Here is a 19,650-nt window from a genome sequence, read left to right on the forward strand (position 1 = left end):
TTTGAGGTGAGTTTGAATTTTGGCCTACACGGCCCTTCATATTATTGATCTCTGCTCTGGCTATGGCTGGTTAAAAAAAAATGATGGTCTCAGGGAGGTTGTCCAAACAGAGTCTGACGTCAGGCTGAAATCTCCATTTGCATTTGTTCTCAATAAAACATTTCTACTGAGTGCAACTCTGGTCTGGAGGAAGGTCAGTTACTCAACTCATATTTTGATCAGCAATCAACAGACAGGAGAGGATTTCAAGCCATGCTCAATTTTAAAGTTCCACATAATATGCTAGAAAATGTGTTTCTTTTGGCTGTTTAACCTTCACTTTACACTGTGAAACAGTTTTGACATTAATCTGCTGAAAGCTTAACCGTGCTCACTGTTAGGAAAATATCACTCGACACCAGGTTGAGAATCAATAATCAGGTACTAATTTATTCTTGCAAGAAGGAGCAGAGTTAAATCACATAGGCCTACAGGATATGGTTTAACTCACACACATGGGGTATGTTGCTCAACGGAGCAGGAAAAACATCAGGCTTATATAGTCCAAAATACAGGAGATAACAACAAAGTCGTAAATCGAGGTGGCGCTAATATCAGCCGCGGGTGTCGGAAAAGCGTCGGGTCATCTGCGACGTCTTCTGGACTTCCTTCACGCCTCATAGAAATTAGATATGTAGGAGACAACAAGTATGTGTCTGTCTCCTCATAAAGATCAACAACCTGAAATGCCCTGCCTCCTCCTATCACAAGAAGAGGCAGTTGCAAGGTCGTACACAGTTCAGACTCACACATGATATCAGTGCATTAAAATAAACCCAAAGAGACAACAGAGACAACAGTATTTTCTCCAACACTCACCTTTAATATGGTGTTTAGCTTTTTACAGTTTAGGACCGCACATGATTATGTGAACTCACAACAAACTTGCAAAACAAATCATTCTGGACACATATCATATTGTACCGAGAGAATGGATGGTGAAGTCGTGTGTCCAGTGTTTTAAGTAAAGACTTTAGTCCTGGTTGAATTAGTGACACCTGTGGTAACTGGGTGTATTTCTGTGAATATGTTAGGGGTTGCACCACTGACAATGCATAGTACCATATAGAAAGTTGTATAGTGAGTGTGTGACCATTTCATGCCTATCAGTTTATTTGCCAACATAAATTGTATCAAAATTTGAGTTTGATAAAATGAAAATCACAAGGATTATAACTTTAAACTTTAAAAAAAAAACATAACAGAAAGAAATTATTATTCACAATCAATGCATTCATTGAATTATTTCACATAAGTCACAAATGCTTGACTTTTTTCTAAACTAGTTGAACTCCAGTTACCTCTTTGGTCACATTTCTAGGTATTCTGGATCAGCATTTGTACATGCCTAAGAGAAGAACAAATAAAGAGTGCACACTGTTGGCAGATGTTACAAAAAAACGTCTCCGTCTGTACATTGTACACTGAAACATCAGGGCGGTCTGCGTGTGTGTGTGTGTGTGTGTGTGTGTGTGTGTGTGTGTGTGTGTGTGTGTGTGTGTGTGTGTGTGTGTGTGTGTGTGTGTGTGTGTGTGTGTGTGTGTGTGTGTGTGTGTGTGTGTGTGTGTGTGTGTGTGTGTGTGTGTGTGTGTGTGTGTGTGTGTGTGTGTGTGTGTGTGTGTGTGTGTGTGTGTGTGTGTGCACCCACATAAATGCCTATCGCAAGCCCCTCCAATGACCATGTAAAGACGGGAAGAGAAAGGTGAGTCCCCCCCCTCCCGCTCCAAAAACAACTACCACTGCCAATCCTGTTCAAACCATAAACCCACTTATCAATAGTTATCTGCCCTCATTCCCCCTGATTGTATAAAAGCAGGAGGACACCCTGCACCTTTCCCCTCTATACACTGTCTAAAGTCTACACACACATCAGCGTCACCAGCTGCCATCATGCCTGCAGACTTCAGTGGGAAATGGATACTGGAGAACAATGACATATTTGAGGAGTATTTGAAAGTGTTGGGTAAGAAATGTTTGATTTAGGTCTGGGATGTCTTAGTGATATGTTAAGTGATGTTACTGGTTGAGCAGCAGAAGAGACATATGTATCCACTCCCATGCATCTGTAAATATTGTTTTTTTTGTACAGTTCAATGTATTCTGTGGCTAAATCAAAGAAGTTATTCTAAGGTTATTTCACCCCATATTCTTATGTAAACACTTGTATGATGTCAACTGCTAAAATGCCCTCAATATTGCATCCCTGTAAAATATAATGTATGCACTACTATAATCTGTCTCCTCTGGAAAGATGTCTTAATTCACTCTCTTTATTCTGGCTCCAGACATTGACTTTGCTACAAGGAAAATTGCCATCTCCCTGTCTCAGACCAAAGTTATATCCCAAGATGAAGACAAGTTTACCGTCAAAACGCTGAGCACCTTCAGGAATTATGAACTCTCCTTCACTGTAGGGGTAGAGTTTGACGAGCACACCAAGGGACTAGACAACCGAAACATCAAGGTGGGTTGACCTCTCAGATGGAGTCCTTGAAGTGAAAAAAAAGTCAGTGATAGTTTATCTGATGAGTCGATGTTTTTCATATTGCCTGGTTGCTTTTCAGACAGTGAGAACATGTTATGTAAGTGTGTGCAGGGCAATGGTTGGTCTCTGTGTGTATTATCAAGTCAAGGAAAGAGAGGGGGGGCTCTCATTATGACATCCAATAGCTTTGTTCCACAAAATGACGTGCTAATGGTGCTTCAGTTACTTGCAGACATATTTGCATTGATTATCAAGCTGCAAGTAAGAAGAAGATGTTGTTTAAAGAGCTAAATTAAATGTAATAAGACTTGTGAAATAACTTTAAAGGGAAAGCATCACATTTTAGAGGCGAGTAAAATAACTAATAATGAATTAAGGTTATTTGTTAATAGTATCCTACTATTTTGAGACATTATCAGCTTAATAGTAATATTCACTTATAAGTCTACTTAAAGACATAGCGACTGAAACATTTAATACATTTGTATGCCAAAATAAGAGCAACTTTAATAAGTCTACACTTAGCACTTGTTTCATCCCGTGCTAATTACACAACGGGATGAAAGCAAGCCTAAATTGTCTTGTAAATGGTCCACAATCTTCGTGGTGGCAGTAACCTTTAAGTCAGAACATTGAGCATGTTTGTGGTAAAGGTAGTGATGGAATTCAAAGAGGATTTATTATAGTGACAGGGGAATTTTTTTTGTTTTACTACACTGTTATTTACTTTTGAATGTGCATTAAATATTAAATTAAAGTATTTAATAAATGCACTTTGTGACTTCTTGTAGTGTCTTGTGACCTGGGAGGGGGACAAGCTGGTGTGCACGCAGAAAGGAGAGAAGGCTAACCGTGGCTGGAAACACTGGATCGAAGGAGACAAACTCTTCCTGGTGGGTTGACAGTATCTGTCATGATAATTAGATTTCTGCTGAATTATTTGAACCAGAACACGCCCTGATGATGAGAAATATGTTGTATTAGTAGGATGTATTGCACAGCAGAATGTGATTATTGAGTATGATGAGGACACTGTTATTGCTCTCATTTTTCTCTAATTATCCTTCTTTCCTCCCACAGGAGCTGACGTGTGAAGATGTAGTTTGTGTGCAGGTGTTCAAGAGAAAAACATAAACATCTCGGTTTTTTGTATTTGCACATACTCCTCAATAACATGTGTTCCCAAACGTATGAACAAAATGAATACAAGTGCTTCTCAGACATGAGGTGGTGTGTATTAATAGAGACAAACAGATTTTATAATGAATTTAGATGTTTACAATGGGTCAGAATATGTAGCGCTTCTTTTTTAAAACCTGTTAAGCCCCGAGCCTGTTTTTCAGGTCTCAGGCTCGAAAATGACATTTAAGGGGAAAGCATCACATTTAAAATACAAATGACCATATCTTCCCTTCTAAAAGGGTTAAGTTAATAATATTTATTCTCAAAGCAAGCTACATCTGTGAGTTGGATGTAGAAGTGTCAGAATCAATATAGATGTTTTTATTTTAAAGTAAATTTAGATTGAATACAGTAAAAAAAATTAAATTATTGTGTCCGTCCAAAAATACTTATAGTGAAAACCACCCTTGAATGATGGGATGGTAGACTAAAAGCTTTAGGAATCCAAAGTACAACATATAATAAGTACCCTGTATCAAGATTGATGCAAAACAAGTGAAATTTGACCTTTATAGAGAGATTTAGCAACAAAAAAAAACCACTTCTGGGGTCATTTGGGTGGATTTTCCATATCTCTGGCCCCCCTTGGTCGATTTTGATGATTGACATCTCTTTCTAACCGTCAGAGCCAATGGAATCGAGGGGAACTCCCACATACTCCAAATAATAATAATAATAATAACTCTTGGTAATGTGTGAGTGTGAGAGTGACGCATAGCCAAAACCGGAAGCTGTGATAACTCTGGTGGCTACCATTAGCAGCTAACTTTTACTCTCCGATTTTTACATTAAAATGGAATTATGGATTATAAATAATTTTTTCAAATCGACAGAAACATTATCAACCTATGGATTAACTGATTCAGCCACGTTTTTTCTCGTTGTAATGCCATTGAACACGTCTTTTGATCAGATTGACAGCTACGGTGAGACGATCTCCCGTAAAAGCTCCGTAAAGGTACGTGTTGTGATGTCTGTGTTTGCTTCCCCTGTCAAGTTTGGTTCGCTCAGTGATGATACTATACCTATATAATCTGTGGAACCTCAGCTTTAATTGGATATCTTGTATGTGCAGCTACGATAAGTAGGCTAATAAGGGTATCTTTATCTTTAGTTATGTGCCAAAGTGCGTTAGCATTTTTCGCTCAGGGGTCATTTAGATGCTTCTTATGAGACTTGTGTTTTGTTTTGGTAAAAATGGTTTGTATCGTCAGTTAGCTGAGATTATTCCCGTTAATCTGGTATAACACATTAATAGGTTCTTAAATATTAAGATGCCCTGAGACCAGAGATGGGGTCGTTACTAAAAAAAAGTAATATATTACATATTACATATTACTTTTTAAAAAAGTGATATATTACACTACTTCGTTACTCTCTTCGTTACTTTACTCGCAGGGCCGGCCCACCCCTCCCTGCAGGCAGATCACGCAGACTGCTAAAGTTTCAAATGTTCTCTTTAGTTCAGTTTACATTGTCGCATAAGACTGATCCAGATCCTGAATGTTTTCCTATCTGACCGTGGCTGTCCTCTGTCTCCTGCTATCTGTATATTTTGCGCAGTCTATCTCTGCTCACGCTGTTGCGTCGGCATGTTCTCCTGCGTGTTGGCCATGTGTTGCACTGGAACCAGACACCGCAAAGACTTCAGCCGAGCACGTACGAACTGTGCATGCGTGAGTGGCAATAACTCTCCTTACCAGCAGGCGGCGGTAGTGTGTATTCGTCATTCAAAACAGGCAACAACCGGAAAACAGAGAAGAAGAACAGACTCCGTGATATAAACAAACAACAAATAGCTGTGCGTTAGCTTCACCTTAGCATGTGTTCTTTGCAGGTGTTTGTTGAGGTTTGATTATGACTAATTTTAGTAAGTAACGAAGTAACGCGTGTCGGGGCAATGTTAGTAACTGTCGTGTGATTACTGAATTATAAAAGTAGCGCGCTACACTACTCCGTTACCGACAAAAGTAGTATTATTACAGTAACGCGTTACTTTGTTACTTTGTAACGCGTTACACCAGTAGCGTAGGCAGAAATGTACTTTAGGGTGGGCCTGTAAAAAATAGAGTGGGCCAGATTTTTCTTCTAAGCTAACAACAATCCCCGCCGGTACTGGTGGCAGATTACTTTTAGAATACTTTCTTTTTCCATAACAGATTGGTATGTTTTGGTGAACAGGAGACATATATACCTTACTGTTTTAATGGCTTATCAAGAACTCAAACACAACATCTTGGTGTAATTCTGGACAGCTCTCTCATCTGCACCACACATACAAAACATCACCTGGACTGCATTCTTTGTACTGTCTTAAACCTTTCCTTGGAATATGTTATGAATTGTAAGATGTCCTTGGGTGCTTTGAAAGGCGCCCCTAAATAGAATGAATTATCATTATTATTTATTATTATCTTAAACGATGTAATAACTTTTAAAACTTTTTCCAGTCACTTGCCCCATGCATTCAACAGTAGCAGGCCATTCACTCACAGACACCTGCATCTCTCTCGCTCACAGACATGCTGCAGCGCCGTGCAGTGTGCACACAGTTCTGCCAGTAATGAATATTACATTTTGTGAGGAAACTTTTCCACCAATAATTCCAATAAGTATTCCAAAATGTATTCACTTCAGGTTTACGAAAGTAACTGTAATCAGATTACTCGTTTTTCAAATGTAACGCGAGCTGAATACACTTGGTTTTTGTATTCTGATTACGTAACGCCGTTACATGTATTCCGTTACAACCCAACCCTGTGTATATCTCTCCGGACTGTCCACCAGCAGATGAAAAACACCCACCTCTCCGCCTCTTCCAAGGGACGAGGGAACCGTGCGGCAGAGTTTCCGTTAACATTTTTTTTCTTCTGACAGCCTAGCAGCAGGAGAGGTGGGGAGAGGGAGGCGGGGCTATTTCATCGTTATCAGAAAATGATGCTAGATGAGGGCAGTGGGGGCTCTTCTTGGAGTCTGGCTTTTTAAAAAAAAAAAAAAAAGTTCATTAGTGAACTTTGAGCCATCATTTATTTTGCAGGCAGCTCTCTGCCTCTCTCACGTTATTATGGCGCAAGCCGGAACCAACAATCAGTTTTTACCGTAAATGAGTTTGGTTCAGAGGATAAAGCACATACAACATTAATTAAACTCGATATTTGTTCACTTTGAATTATTGGATATTCTCAATGGGTGAATACATTTTTTTATAATAATAATAAAATAATTAAAAAAAATTAAAAATTAAAAGTTTTTTTTTTTAATGACACCGAAGCATTCTGAGGGTGGGCCAATGAGTAAACTGGGTGAGCCTGGGCCCACCCAATTTTCTCATTTCATCAAATCCCCCTCCTCGGTCCTCCGGTAGTGACCCGGAAATGAATTTTAGCGCGCCATGTTGAAGAACATCTAATTTCTCTAAATGCACGTCGAGGACCGAGCACCGAGCATCGAGCATCGAGGAGCCTCTCTGGAGGAGCTATAACCGAGGATACACTGATGGGTCCTCCACGGCTCCTTCGCGGATGCATTTCCGGGAACAGAGATGTTTCAAAGAGTCGTGACGCACGGCCAGCCTTATCTCAGCCAATGACAGCTCTGCATGCATCTCCTGGATATTATTTTAGAAACTGCTTTCATCGCGGCGATGTTTACAGTGAGAACAGCTGTGAGGTCCTTTCAGAAAGCAGAGCAGTGTGTATAATATATATCACTCAGTATAACAGGCCTACTCTCTTTATTTGCTTTAGTTTAGTAGATATCTACAAACAAAGAGTCGATATTTCTTCTAAAACCATTCAGTGCTTCACAATATAAAATACACAACAGCTGTAGCCTGATTATGTGTAGGTGTGTGTGGTACAGTGTGTGTGTAGATGCAGCGGACAGACAGGTCTCAGTTGGTTTGGTGTCCTCTGCTTACTTGTAATACTTGTAAATAAAACTTTTGGCCCGTAATTTATTTTCCTCATTGTAGCGACCAGAGAGGGGAGAGGTGGGGGGGGGATATATCCAGTCTCTGATAGTGTTACGTTATTATGAGTGCTCTGTTTGATTCTGAAATTGTATATATTTACAATTGTGTGTGTGTCCGCATCTGTAGCCTGTTATTGTCTCATCATACCGCACTGTGAATGAATCAAAGTAAATATATAAGTCGTCATGAACACATCTGTCCATCAGACAGAGGGCTGCTGTGCCTCCTGTCATCATTAATGGACGTCTCTTTAAAATGACCGGAGGAGAGGAGTTCTCATTTCTCTAACCGCCTGCTGCTTCCCCTCCTCTCTCTTCGGTTCCCCTCCTCGGCTCCTCCGCTCGCATCTCCTGTGGGCGGGACTAAGTCTCGAGGATAGGAGTCGAGGAGTGGAGTTAGAGAAATGAGAAAGGGCCAGTGTCGTGATAACAAAAGGGGACCTGCCGAGGGGGGCTTTGGGGCTTAACAGTAAACATTTCACCTCACATAAGGTGCCTGAAAGTGTATCAACACATCTTTTTGTTCCCTGTTCAACACTTGATAATAACTATAAAAACATAAAATACCTCTTCTTTAGGGAGTGTGCACATCCTGCACAAAAGACTAATAAGCTCACGTTAAGAAGGGTTATTATAATATTAACACTGTTTTACACATTTTATAAAACACATCCTCCACAGGGGCCTTTTAAAACCAAATGCTTATATCGCCATCTGCTGGAAAAAAATTGTGGTATCCTTTAAGAAGACATCTAATAATAATATAACACAAAACAGAGATCTAAGCATCAGACACTACAACTCTGTCAATATGAAATTAGGTGGGAGGAGGGAGGGTATACAATTATATTTTTAACCTTATTCACGATAAAGTAGTAACAATTGAAGCATCGATACCTTCTACCGGTATATCATAGTTAAAATCGGTTAGCAATATGTTATGAAATGTGGAAAAGACCCAGAATCTCTTCAAAGTAGGGCACGTTTATTCTCACTTTATTATTTGTGGACGTTAACGGACGGTGTGGTGTCAGCTGCTCCAGCAGACCTTCGTGCACGTCACCACTTCCAGAGCGCAACTCACGCGAGATTGAGATTCAGGAAGTTCCACGTCAGTATCCAGTGCTCCGTTCACTGAAGTCGCAACATTTGGACCCCGTTTTCAACTAATTTATCTTATTTTATTGTGACACAAAGGGGATAAAACATGGTAAGAGATATTTAAAATAGTTACCAGCATGTTGTTTCATACAGGTCTTCCACGGGTCCTGGTATATTTTTTAAAAGGACCGTGAAACTGTCAAATAATAATGCACTATTGTAAATAGCTTAACGGCTAACTAGCTTGAGTTAGCCTGAAAGCTTGTAGCTAACGGATGTTAATATCTAGGATGATGGCTGTTTGGAAGATTTATTTTTTGTTAACAGTTAATTTGAATCAGTTGTCGAAAGAACTCCTACATGATGCATACGTTAAAAAATGTTGGTATCATTACAATATACGAGGCTAAATGTTATGTTAGCATGCTAACGGTTACGTTGGCTTTATTACGTTACCTTTAATTATTGGTGTTTTCTCGAACGCTGAGCAGTTTTTAACAGATAATGAAATGCCCATGAAGTGTTGAGTATAAACGGCATAGAAAAGACACCGATCTCCTATGTTTTTTTTCAGCCTCTGCGGCTGGATATTAAGCGGAGGCTGACAGCCAGGTCAGACAGGGTGAAGAGTGTGGACCTTCACCCAACTGAGCCATGGATGCTGGCCAGTCTGTACAACGGCAGTGTCTGTGTGTGGAACCACGAAACACAGGTATGATCAGTAACACAGTATAGAAACAGTAATGACTACACAACCAAACTGCATAAATATGTCATTTTATACTTATATACTGACTTAAAATACACACAAGGGCATTATGATGAGGATGATGATGATGCAACCCAATTCAGTAATTTTCTTTTCCCCCAGACTCTTGTCAAGACGTTTGAAGTATGTGACCTCCCTGTCCGAGCTTCTAAGTTTGTGGCAAGGAAGCACTGGGTCATCACAGGAGCAGTGAGTTACATCCATTGTTTGTTTTCCCAACTCTCACAGCTGTCGTCTATAACAACAGCATTTTTGTATAAACCTGACAGTATTATCTCGCAGAGGTTTAATTTAGTGTTGTTTACGCGTCTTTTTTTATGTGGGCATGTGCAACGTCTTAACAGTAAACCTTTACATATATTTAATTGTGTGTGTGTGTCACAGTCAGTGTTGGGTGTAACGCGTTACAAAAGTAACGGAGTTACAGTAATATATTACTTTTTGCTGTAACGAAGTAATGTATGTAACTGATTACTTATGAAATATGGGTAATATATTACCAGACCGTTACAATGCTCAGTAACGCAGTTACAACACATTTTAACCCGAAATTAAATGGTGTTTTGTTTTTTAAGAATGTACTAACATAGCGAGACATTCGGACACCAGACAAATTGTGCGGGTAGATTAGTAAACCTGGTGTGTTTACCCTTCAGGCTTCGCGTCGGGATCTTCGGGGCAGTTGAATGTTATGCACCCTCTATTCAAAAAAGAGAACGGAGTGAAAAATACAAACAACAAATTGTGTCAGGTGCGCGTGACCTGCTCCGCTGTGCGTGCATCATTTCCAAAGTGCTTCCACAGCAGTGACACACATCTGTGGATAATCATTTATACGAAAATGGTTAAAGCAACCATCACTAAACGCCAGCAACACTGCATCTACTGCAGACCGTAGAAACAGGTCAGATGGGGACATCACGTTAACCTCCGTTGTGGACACTAGCTTACTCCCGCCTGACTCTCGCCCCCGGAGCAGCAGTCGTTGTCGCCGGAAACTACGCCGCCCCTCTGCGGCCCGCAGGTGCCAGGATACCACGGCAAAACAGAGCCTGCCCAGGTATATCTAAACAAGTACCCGCCTGTACAGTGGGGTAAGGCGGTCATTTTGCAGCTCATCGTGGTATACAAATAGACAAGGGCTAGAATATTCATGTGAAAATAGTGCCATATTCTGCCATGCCTGTAGAAATGTTGTATCAAAAATAATGCATACAATAGCACGGATGCCTTCACCACGAATGCCTACAAAACTATCTCATATCCCAAGCTTATCAACAAGCTAATGTTGCAGCTGAAATGATCTCCAGGTCACAAAGTCAACCTCACATGATGATGTGATACCAGTTTTCAAGCACAGTAAATACTCTCTTCCCAGAGTATATGATGGGACCAAGGTGATGATTTAGTAGGCTACATGGTTTTAATAATACTTTTGCTTTTCAATGTTTGCCATTTCAAACCATGAGCTGGTTCAAATAATATTTGCCTTGATTTACAATATGTTCTCATTTCTTTTATCAGTAGCTTTGAAGCTTTTGTGCTTTTCCTTGCCATTGTCCACTTTGGACTATATGAAATATTTCAGGATTGCACTTTTAACTCACTTGAAATGTTCTCACTTGCTTGGTTTCAAAACATAACAAATGCCATAATCTGTTCATTGAGGACCATCAATGCTATTTTTCATTGCTGTTGCCGGCCACTATTGCTCATGTAAACCTACTACTGCTGCGCCCCCTGTAATCTCAGAGGCACCCTGAGTCATTTTGTTCTGGAACCGGGCCTGTACACGGCCACATACTAAACAAAATACAGAGCCCATTCCGTGTCCTGTTATTGTTTACTTCCTCTCTGCCTTCTTCTGGTGATTTATCTGACGTCCAGCGCTCCGTCTTTTAACCTCTTTTCCTTTCTCTTTCTTGATCCTCCTTAGCAACCTTCATTATAGTCCTTGACGGCGGTCTGTACTGGATTAACAACGTGTCACATGTTAAGAATTTACAATCAGAATTGAGTATTCAACTAAGCCGTGTAATACAAGGTGTTAGTAGCCTTAAGGGCCTACACAGTTGTTATGCTATACCACATCGCCCTTCACTGGATTTATAATGAGCTGCACTAAACTACATTTTAGCATTTAAAATACCTAGCCATTCTTTTGCGGTTATTTTGGTGAAAGTAACTTAAAAGTAACTAAGTAGTGTAACTCATTACATTTCAGAGACAGTAATATTGTAATGTAACTTATTACTTTCAAAAGATATATGTAATATATTACATTTTGGAAGTAACTTGCCCAACACTGGTCACAGTTGGAATGTACAGATACCCTACTATACAACAGCATATACCAATTGGATTTGTTAGAACATATATTTTGGTCTTTTGTATATCATTTTTTAATGAACTTGCACTGCGTATACTGCTATGATTCAATGTTTTTTTTCTCCCCGCGCAGGATGACATGCAGATCCGAGTGTTCAACTACAACACCCTGGAGCGTGTCCACATGTTTGAGGCCCACTCTGACTACATCCGTTGCATTGCTGTCCATCCGACCCAGCCCTATATCCTCACCAGCAGTGGTACGCTTGTAAACTAAGTACATTGATACACTTAAAATGCAAAGGCATTGAACACTAGGGTCTTCAATTGTATTTGCATTGTGTGTGCAAAACATCATGAATGTATTTTCTATTTCTTTGCAGATGACATGTTGATCAAGCTATGGGACTGGGAGAAGAAGTGGTCTTGCAGCCAGGTGTTTGAGGGGCACACTCACTATGTCATGCAGATTGTCATCAACCCCAAGGACAACAACCAGTTTGCCAGCGCCTCTCTGGACAGGACCATTAAAGTAGGGCCACTTGCTGTTGTCACATTTACTGCTGCTAAATGTATCTTGTCGTTGAGTTAGTACTGCAGATTCTACTGCGGTCTTGCAACTTTTTTAATGACAATACATTAAAAAGACATCCTTGCCTTTTTAAATAAACATATATTTAAAGGTCTGTGTCTAAGGTGCATCGAGTGATTCTGGTTCCTCTGGGTTTTTTAAGGTTTGGCAGCTAGGCTCTTCGTCTCCTAACTTCACCCTGGAGGGTCACGAGAAAGGAGTCAATTGTATTGACTACTACAGTGGAGGAGACAAGCCTTACCTTATCTCAGGGGCTGATGACCGCCAAGTAAAGATCTGGGACTACCAGGTTAGAAAATGTTTTCCTTATTTTATTCACTGCTATATATCTAGTGTATTAATACACCTTCATTTTGATTTCACATTCTAGTATATTATAAATAGTACACAGTGCAATTATATATGTTGAATCAAATCTAATATCATAAGAACAGGTTAATTTCCTGCTGTCTTGTATTACATGTGTTAAATACATAGCTTTACAAACAATTAAAGCTTACTCAAATAGTTGATTGTTCTTTAAAGCATGTCGTTTTTCCTCATTATTCTGCTCTGTCCTTCCTATGAGCATCCTGTGGCATTGTGTACCTCTTTAACAGTCTTCCTCTGTATGTTGCAGAACAAGACCTGTGTTCAGACACTGGAGGGCCACGCCCAGAACGTCTCTTGTGTCAGCTTCCACCCCGAGCTGCCCATCATCATCACTGGATCAGAGGACGGTGAGCAGGAAACATATTCATCCTCACCTCTATAGGAAAAAAAACCTCAAGAATGCATTTCACCCAGTGGCCTCATTGATCATTTCTTTATGCTACTTTACCTCTTTCCTCTGTAGGTACCGTTCGCATCTGGCACTCAAGCACTTACCGCCTGGAGAGCACTCTCAACTATGGCATGGAGAGAGTGTGGTGTGTGTGCGGCCTCAGGGGCTCCAACAATGTGGCACTGGGCTACGATGAAGGCAGCATCATCATCAAGGTGAACGGAAGAGATAGTTATTTTTAAAAGTACTTTGATTGTAAATAAACTAGTGCTGTCAAAATTATCGCGTTAACGGCGGTAATTAATTTTTTGAATTAATTGCGTTAAAATATTTAACGCATTTAACGCATGTGCAGAATGGCCCGCCCCATACGTGCCACCAGTGGCAGCGCCAGGGTATGGCTGGGGTAGGCTACACCCATACCAAGAAATGGCTTAGCCCCACCATGAGAAATGATGTTAAAGTAAGCAAAATAAAGTCTGCCAACTCGCGCGGAGTAAATTGCACAGACAGCAGTTAGTAAGATTGATTTCAGTAGCCACGGTTTTGAAAACTTTTGTCACGTAGTGATCGTCTTCTCAATAGAACATCTTTGATAACGGCGTGGTGTTGTTGCAGGAAGTCCCGACGGAGATTACTTTTGCTGTAGTACAGGGCAGAGCCATATAATAGTAATAATATGGCTCTGGTACAGGGGTGCACATAACTGGTACGCAGGTTATGTGCGTAATCTGAAATGCGTACCGTCACTTGTGTCACAAAGCGCATTTGCGTACCGACGTACTTGTGAAGCTTTTCCAGAAGGCGGTTAGATCACCGGACGACAGAGTCGGTCTCCGTGTGCACAGACAGGCTGCTGTTAACGTCGGTCTGTACAACGGAACTGTGCCAAAACTACACCAACCGGCTGCGGAGGGAGACTCCCCCCTTCACTGGAGAACTGCGCTAAAACAGCTGATCACAACGTTCACACTCTATGGTCACGAAGTACTCCACTAGCCCCCCCCCCCGTCGACTTTCCTGAAGTACTCCCCGTTGATAGAAATCAACACATAATGAATTAAGACCCCACGGTTTGATGATTGATAGATGTGTGGGTTGTCTTTCATTTTGACATGCAGAATTTTTTTATAATAAACATAGATACTGTATGTTAAATGGATATATCCGCCTTCTTTCATTTATCTTTCCATTCCCAACAATATACATAAATAAATGGCATATTTTGGACATAGTTCGAATGGTGATTAATCATGATTAATTAATTTTTAAGCTGTGATTAATCTGATTAAAAATTGTAATCGTTTGACAGCCCTAAAATAAACGTAACTGTATATACAATACTGCTAAAAAAGGGGGGAAATAGTTGTGGAGAAAGTGGCTTAAGAGAGTTTATCTATAAAAGACATCCAGATTAAATATATTATAGTTGTATCCAAACCTAAAATATTTGTGATCTGTCTCCCTCTGTTGTATAGGTGGGTCGGGAGGAGCCGGCTATGTCTATGGACACCAACGGAAAAATCATCTGGGCTAAACACAGTGAAGTACAGCAAGCTAACCTTAAAGCCATGGGTGATGCTGAGATCAAGGACGGCGAGAGGCTGCCTCTGGCTGTCAAAGACATGGGCAGCTGTGAGATTTACCCTCAAACCATCCAGCATAACCCCAACGGAAGGTACGCATACACTCACCCAGGCCCTCTAACTGGTTATTCTTATTTCACAAACATGTCACCATCTTCGTTAGCCAGATTAGAGGTGAATTTTTTTCAATATGATATCTGTCAGTCATTTATGCATTTTTCTGTGCACCAGGTTTGTTGTGGTGTGTGGAGATGGAGAGTACATCATCTATACTGCCATGGCTTTGAGGAACAAGAGCTTCGGCTCAGCGCAGGAGTTTGTCTGGGCACATGACTCATCTGAGTATGCCATCAGGGAAAGCAACAGTATCGTCAAAATCTTCAAAAACTTCAAAGAGAAGAAATCTTTCAAGCCTGACTTTGGAGCTGAAGGTAACGTTAACAGTGCTTTATAGTAGCCTTTGGTTCAGGAAGTGGATTGTTCCCACGGTCTGACTCCCTGGATGTGTTCCCATTGTCCCCTGCAGGGATCTATGGAGGTTTCTTGCTTGGGGTGAGGTCAGTGAATGGCCTGGCATTTTATGACTGGGAGAACACAGAGCTGGTCCGCCGTATCGAGATCCAGCCCAAACACGTAAGACTGACTCATTTTGTATTTCAAGTCTTGATCTCTGTTTGATATAAATGTTGTCATTGGAAGTCATTTACCAATTTCATAGTGATAACATTTTAGTGTTTGGTTTCTATTCTTACTTTTTTTAATATTTTACCCAGATCTTCTGGTCCGACTCTGGTGAACTGGTCTGCATCGCTACTGAGGAGTCCTTCTTCATTCTGCGTTATATGTCCGAAAAAGTAGCCGCTTCTCAAGAAAACAATGAAGGAGTGACCGAGGATGGTATTGAAGATGCCTTTGAGGTTGGTTGTTTTAACTTTCATTGCTACAAATATTATTGAGTATCCCAGCGCTATGTCACTAGAAAAAATGTGTTCTTCAATTTAAAACTATACCTTACATCTTTTTGGTGTTTCTTATGTCCAGGTCCAGGGAGAGATCCAGGAGATTGTGAAGACTGGACTCTGGGTTGGAGACTGCTTCATCTACACCAGCTCTGTGAACCGACTCAACTACTATGTAGGAGGAGAGATCGTCACTATTGCTCATCTGGACAGGTACACATACAATACATACATTTATTTGTTTGATTGCTGTGAAGGATTCTTCATCTTTACACCTATTATCTTCTCTCCCTACAGAACCATGTACCTGCTGGGTTACATACCTAAAGATGACCGTCTGTACCTGGGAGACAAGGAGCTCAACATTGTCACTTACTCCCTGCTGGTCTCCGTCCTGGAGTACCAGACTGCCGTGATGAGGAGGGACTTTGGAATGGCTGACAAGGTGCTTCCCACGATTCCTAAAGAGCAGAGGACCAGGGTGGCCCATTTCCTGGAGAAACAGGTAAAGAACTGTGATATTCTATTTTCTTCTATTCAATTTTGTGGCCGATCGCCGGAATCAGTATCGGCCGATCGAGTGGGCGGGGCCTATGGGGATCTTCCATTTAAAGTGATGTTTAAAACTCAGTTAATGGGGCTCATTCACTGGCGCTTCCACAAACAACAACCAACATCATTATTACATTCAAATGAAGTACATTATTCAAGTTTACATTAACTTTGGATAATAGCACGGGAGAAATGAGTGGAAGCGCTCTCTTTTCCTTTCTCCCCCCCCCTCTCCCTCTCCTGTCAGTATCTCATGCAGCTCACTGATCCAGTAATGAGTGACCCGACAGTGAAGAATACATATATTTATAACTAGTTTAGCTAGTTCCAGAGGTAGATAAAATAGCTAAGTGTGTTAGGTCTAACTCTTAGTGTGTGTTGCTCCGCTCACCGGTCCATCACAGCGGGTGGAGCTGCAGGATTTCTGCTTCACACACGTTGTATACCGCTATTTTATTGTCTTTTTCTGACACCTTAAAATACTGCCAGACCGGTGAAGCCATTTTGGCGAGCTTGTTTTGCCGCGCACAGAGAAAAGTGTCATGTACGTCATGTGATCGGCCTTTATAGAGAGCACCGATCGATCGGCCGATAACGATCGGCGGCCGATCGATCGGAGCATCCCTAATTCTAAATAATAACAAAAAATAGATGGTATTGTTTTTGCCTGTAGGATGCTGATGTTTGTTTCTTTGTCTTTTCAGGGCTTCAAGCAGCAGGCGCTGGCTGTGTCCACAGACTCAGAGCACAGGTTTGAACTGGCGTTGCAGCTGGGAGAGTTGAAGATCGCCTACCAGCTGGCTGTGGAGGCAGAGGTAAGAGCATACTTTATAACATGTCAAATCTTCACAGCTTCTAAAATATTACTGACCATTCACAATGACTCCCAAGAGTTTGCAGTTGTTGTAATTTTATTTTCTTCTTCTCTGCCCACTACATTTCTAATATTTGTCATTTTAACCCCTGCAGTCAGAGCAGAAGTGGAAGCAGTTAGCAGAGCTGGCTATCAGTAAGTGCCAATTCGGCCTGGCCCAGGAGTGCCTGCACCACGCCCAGGATTACGGAGGCCTGCTGCTCCTCGCCACCGCCTCCGGTAACGCCACCATGGTCGGCAAGCTGGCTGAGGGGGCAGAGAAGGACGGCAAGAACAATGTGGCCTTCATGACCTACTTCCTGCAGGGGAAGTAAGTACCAGAACAATGTCACAGTGGTGGAGAAATGAGGTGAAATAAATGTATTCATGATGTTAAATGTATGGTATCTGTGTTACTCTTTTCTCCACAGCCTGGATCAGTGTTTGGAGCTCCTGATCAGGACTAACCGACTGCCTGAAGCTGCTTTCCTGGCTCGCACCTACCTGCCCAGTCAGGTGTCACGTGTGGTCAAATTGTGGAGGGAGAATCTGGCTAAGATCAACCAGAAGGTCAGTTCTGTTTCACAGAATTTTGAAAAATACTGATAGAATAAAGAACTTAAGAAATCACAAATTGAGGTAGGAACATTGTAATACAATTGACAGGATCATAGATTCTTAGAGGAAAAGAGAAAAAAGGTATTTGAATATCTAGATGTTTATGTTTGACGTTGACACACTGTATTACATCTGAATTACAGGCGGCTGAGTCCCTAGCCGACCCCACAGAGTATGAGAATCTGTTCCCCGGGCTGAGAGAAGCCTTTGCAGCTGAGCATTACCTCAGAGAGTCCTGCCTGGGCACCACTAGGCCTGCCAAGGATTTCCCTCTCGTCACAGTGAGTTGCACACGTTTTAAGTTGACAAATGGAATAGATATGTTGTGTCCAGGCAATGTTTCAATAAGTATCTCAATCATCCCTCTTGCATTTAAAAAAAAAAACTTCAAACATTTTTCAGCTCAACGAAGACAGGAATATTCTTGAGGAGGCTCAGGGATACGAACCCAAAGGAACCTTCATTCCTGCAATCCCCAAGGTCTTCATTGTCCAACATTTTCTTATGAGTGATATTTTATTTAATAGTAACCTGATTACACACCAGTTAAAGCCTTTAGCACCAGACCTCACATGCTTTAGCTTTAGCTTTTGTAATCATTAAGAATGGAATTACAAAAAGTTTCAACATTTCTTTTGAAAAGATGAGCTATATTCAAACTTTCAGTCAAACTTTATTCCACTCACTCTTTCCTCAGACACAGGACAGTGAGGAGTCAGTGGCAGCCGCCCCTGTCGCTGCAGCAGTAGCAGCTGTGATGTCTTCACAGCCAGAACCTGCTGCTCCTACAGCAGTTGACAAAGAAGAGGAGGAAGAGGAAGAGGAGGAGGAGGAAGAGGAAGAAGAAGAGAAGGAGGAAATATCACAGTCACAAAAGGAGGTTGGTCTCTTTTGTCTTTCTTCCTTTATTTTTATCTTTTGATTAATGTTTGTATCTCACCATGGGAAAATATATTCAGTAAGATTTGTATTGTTCATACAATAGTTACTGATACTTAATCAGAGTTAATACAAAGTAAATCAAATATTGTTTATGGCAGTTTAAACAATATGCCATTCTTCTTCATTTTAAAAAAGAAAAAAAAGATTTAGGCAGTTTTTCATCTACAAAATACCCTTTAAATTGGTTCACATAAAATCTTAAATTCAAAGACATATTAAAAATAAATAACTGGAACATTTAAGAGACGAAGAGTTCTTATGAAATGTCTCTTGTGTGTGTCGTTATGTAGAATCTTGACGAGCTGGAAGAGGACCTGGACAACATGGAGATCTACGACATCGACACCACAGACGTTAACCTCGATGATGACTTTCTTGATGACTAAAACATGACGCCACTCTGCTGCCCAGCACTATTCAGAGCTTATTTAAAAAGAAGAGAAGAAAGAGACCAAACTACATTTCCCCCTTTTTTGTATTTGTACGTAAAAATATTATATTGTCAAGTCCTACTGCAGGGGCAGGATTTAAGTAGATTGTTATGATGATGATATTGATAATGATAATGTGGAGGATGATACCAGTAATGTTTAATTCTCAGCAAAACCACAGATGCATCATATCTATTTCAGACTCTCCATTTTGTACACCATGTATTGATTCTTTGACAAAACTTTCATTTACTTTCCATTGAGAGATGTGGTGTATTTACTCTTGGCTTTGTGTTGTCTGTCATTTCAAATCAAAATTAATTTAGTCCAATAAACTGCAGTCGCTGTACATATTCACATTTGATTCAAGAGTGTTCTGTATGAGAGGCTTAAACACAGTGATACTACAGTTTCATAATTTCAATGATAAGCCCTGTTGAAAGGGCTTTGTGATTGAAGGGAAATAAATGTTGCATCT

General features: G+C 40.8%; 2 protein-coding genes across 3 annotated transcripts; both read left to right on the forward strand.

Moving 5' to 3' along the window:
• The first annotated feature begins 1,680 nt into the window (after positions 1-1,680).
• On the forward strand, positions 1,681-3,706 carry rbp2b (retinol binding protein 2b, cellular). Of its 2 annotated transcripts, none has more exons than XM_034104384.1 (5): positions 1,681-1,741; positions 1,856-2,002; positions 2,325-2,503; positions 3,316-3,417; positions 3,605-3,706. In XM_034104384.1, exons 2-5 carry the CDS (start codon positions 1,930-1,932, stop codon positions 3,656-3,658), a joined length of 408 nt encoding a protein of 135 aa, XP_033960275.1. In that variant the 5' UTR covers positions 1,681-1,741; positions 1,856-1,929; the 3' UTR covers positions 3,659-3,706. The 2 variants fall into 2 exon arrangements, with proteins under 2 accessions (XP_033960275.1, XP_033960274.1); XM_034104383.1 differs by having other exon boundaries at positions 1,685-1,741; positions 1,819-2,002.
• Positions 3,707-8,769: 5,063 nt separating this feature from the next.
• On the forward strand, positions 8,770-19,529 carry copb2 (COPI coat complex subunit beta 2). Its single transcript, XM_034104382.2, has 21 exons — positions 8,770-8,888; positions 9,354-9,491; positions 9,651-9,737; positions 12,010-12,136; positions 12,260-12,408; positions 12,611-12,757; positions 13,088-13,187; positions 13,304-13,446; positions 14,710-14,909; positions 15,049-15,248; positions 15,344-15,450; positions 15,591-15,734; positions 15,859-15,989; positions 16,074-16,281; positions 17,033-17,143; positions 17,298-17,512; positions 17,613-17,751; positions 17,943-18,080; positions 18,202-18,279; positions 18,497-18,679; positions 19,032-19,529. Exons 1-21 carry the CDS (start codon positions 8,886-8,888, stop codon positions 19,125-19,127), a joined length of 2,844 nt encoding a protein of 947 aa, XP_033960273.1. The 5' UTR covers positions 8,770-8,885; the 3' UTR covers positions 19,128-19,529.
• The last annotated feature ends 121 nt before the right edge of the window (positions 19,530-19,650 follow it).

This window comes from Pseudochaenichthys georgianus, chromosome 17 (assembly GCF_902827115.2).
Source record: "Pseudochaenichthys georgianus chromosome 17, fPseGeo1.2, whole genome shotgun sequence".
Lineage (NCBI taxonomy): Eukaryota > Metazoa > Chordata > Actinopteri > Perciformes > Channichthyidae > Pseudochaenichthys > Pseudochaenichthys georgianus.

Bases quoted from the DNA above. Each gene is read 5' to 3' on its own strand.
- copb2 (XM_034104382.2), top strand. The intron at 9,492-9,650 runs GTATGATCAGTA...CTTTTCCCCCAG, and splicing joins TGTGGAACCACGAAACACAG to ACTCTTGTCAAGACGTTTGA. The intron at 12,758-13,087 runs GTTAGAAAATGT...TGTATGTTGCAG, and splicing joins TAAAGATCTGGGACTACCAG to AACAAGACCTGTGTTCAGAC.
- rbp2b (XM_034104384.1), top strand. From the start codon at position 1,930: ATGCCTGCAGACTTCAGTGGGAAATGGATACTGGAGAACAATGACATA. The intron at 2,504-3,315 runs GTGGGTTGACCT...GACTTCTTGTAG, and splicing joins TAGACAACCGAAACATCAAG to TGTCTTGTGACCTGGGAGGG. The intron at 3,418-3,604 runs GTGGGTTGACAG...TTCCTCCCACAG, and splicing joins AAGGAGACAAACTCTTCCTG to GAGCTGACGTGTGAAGATGT.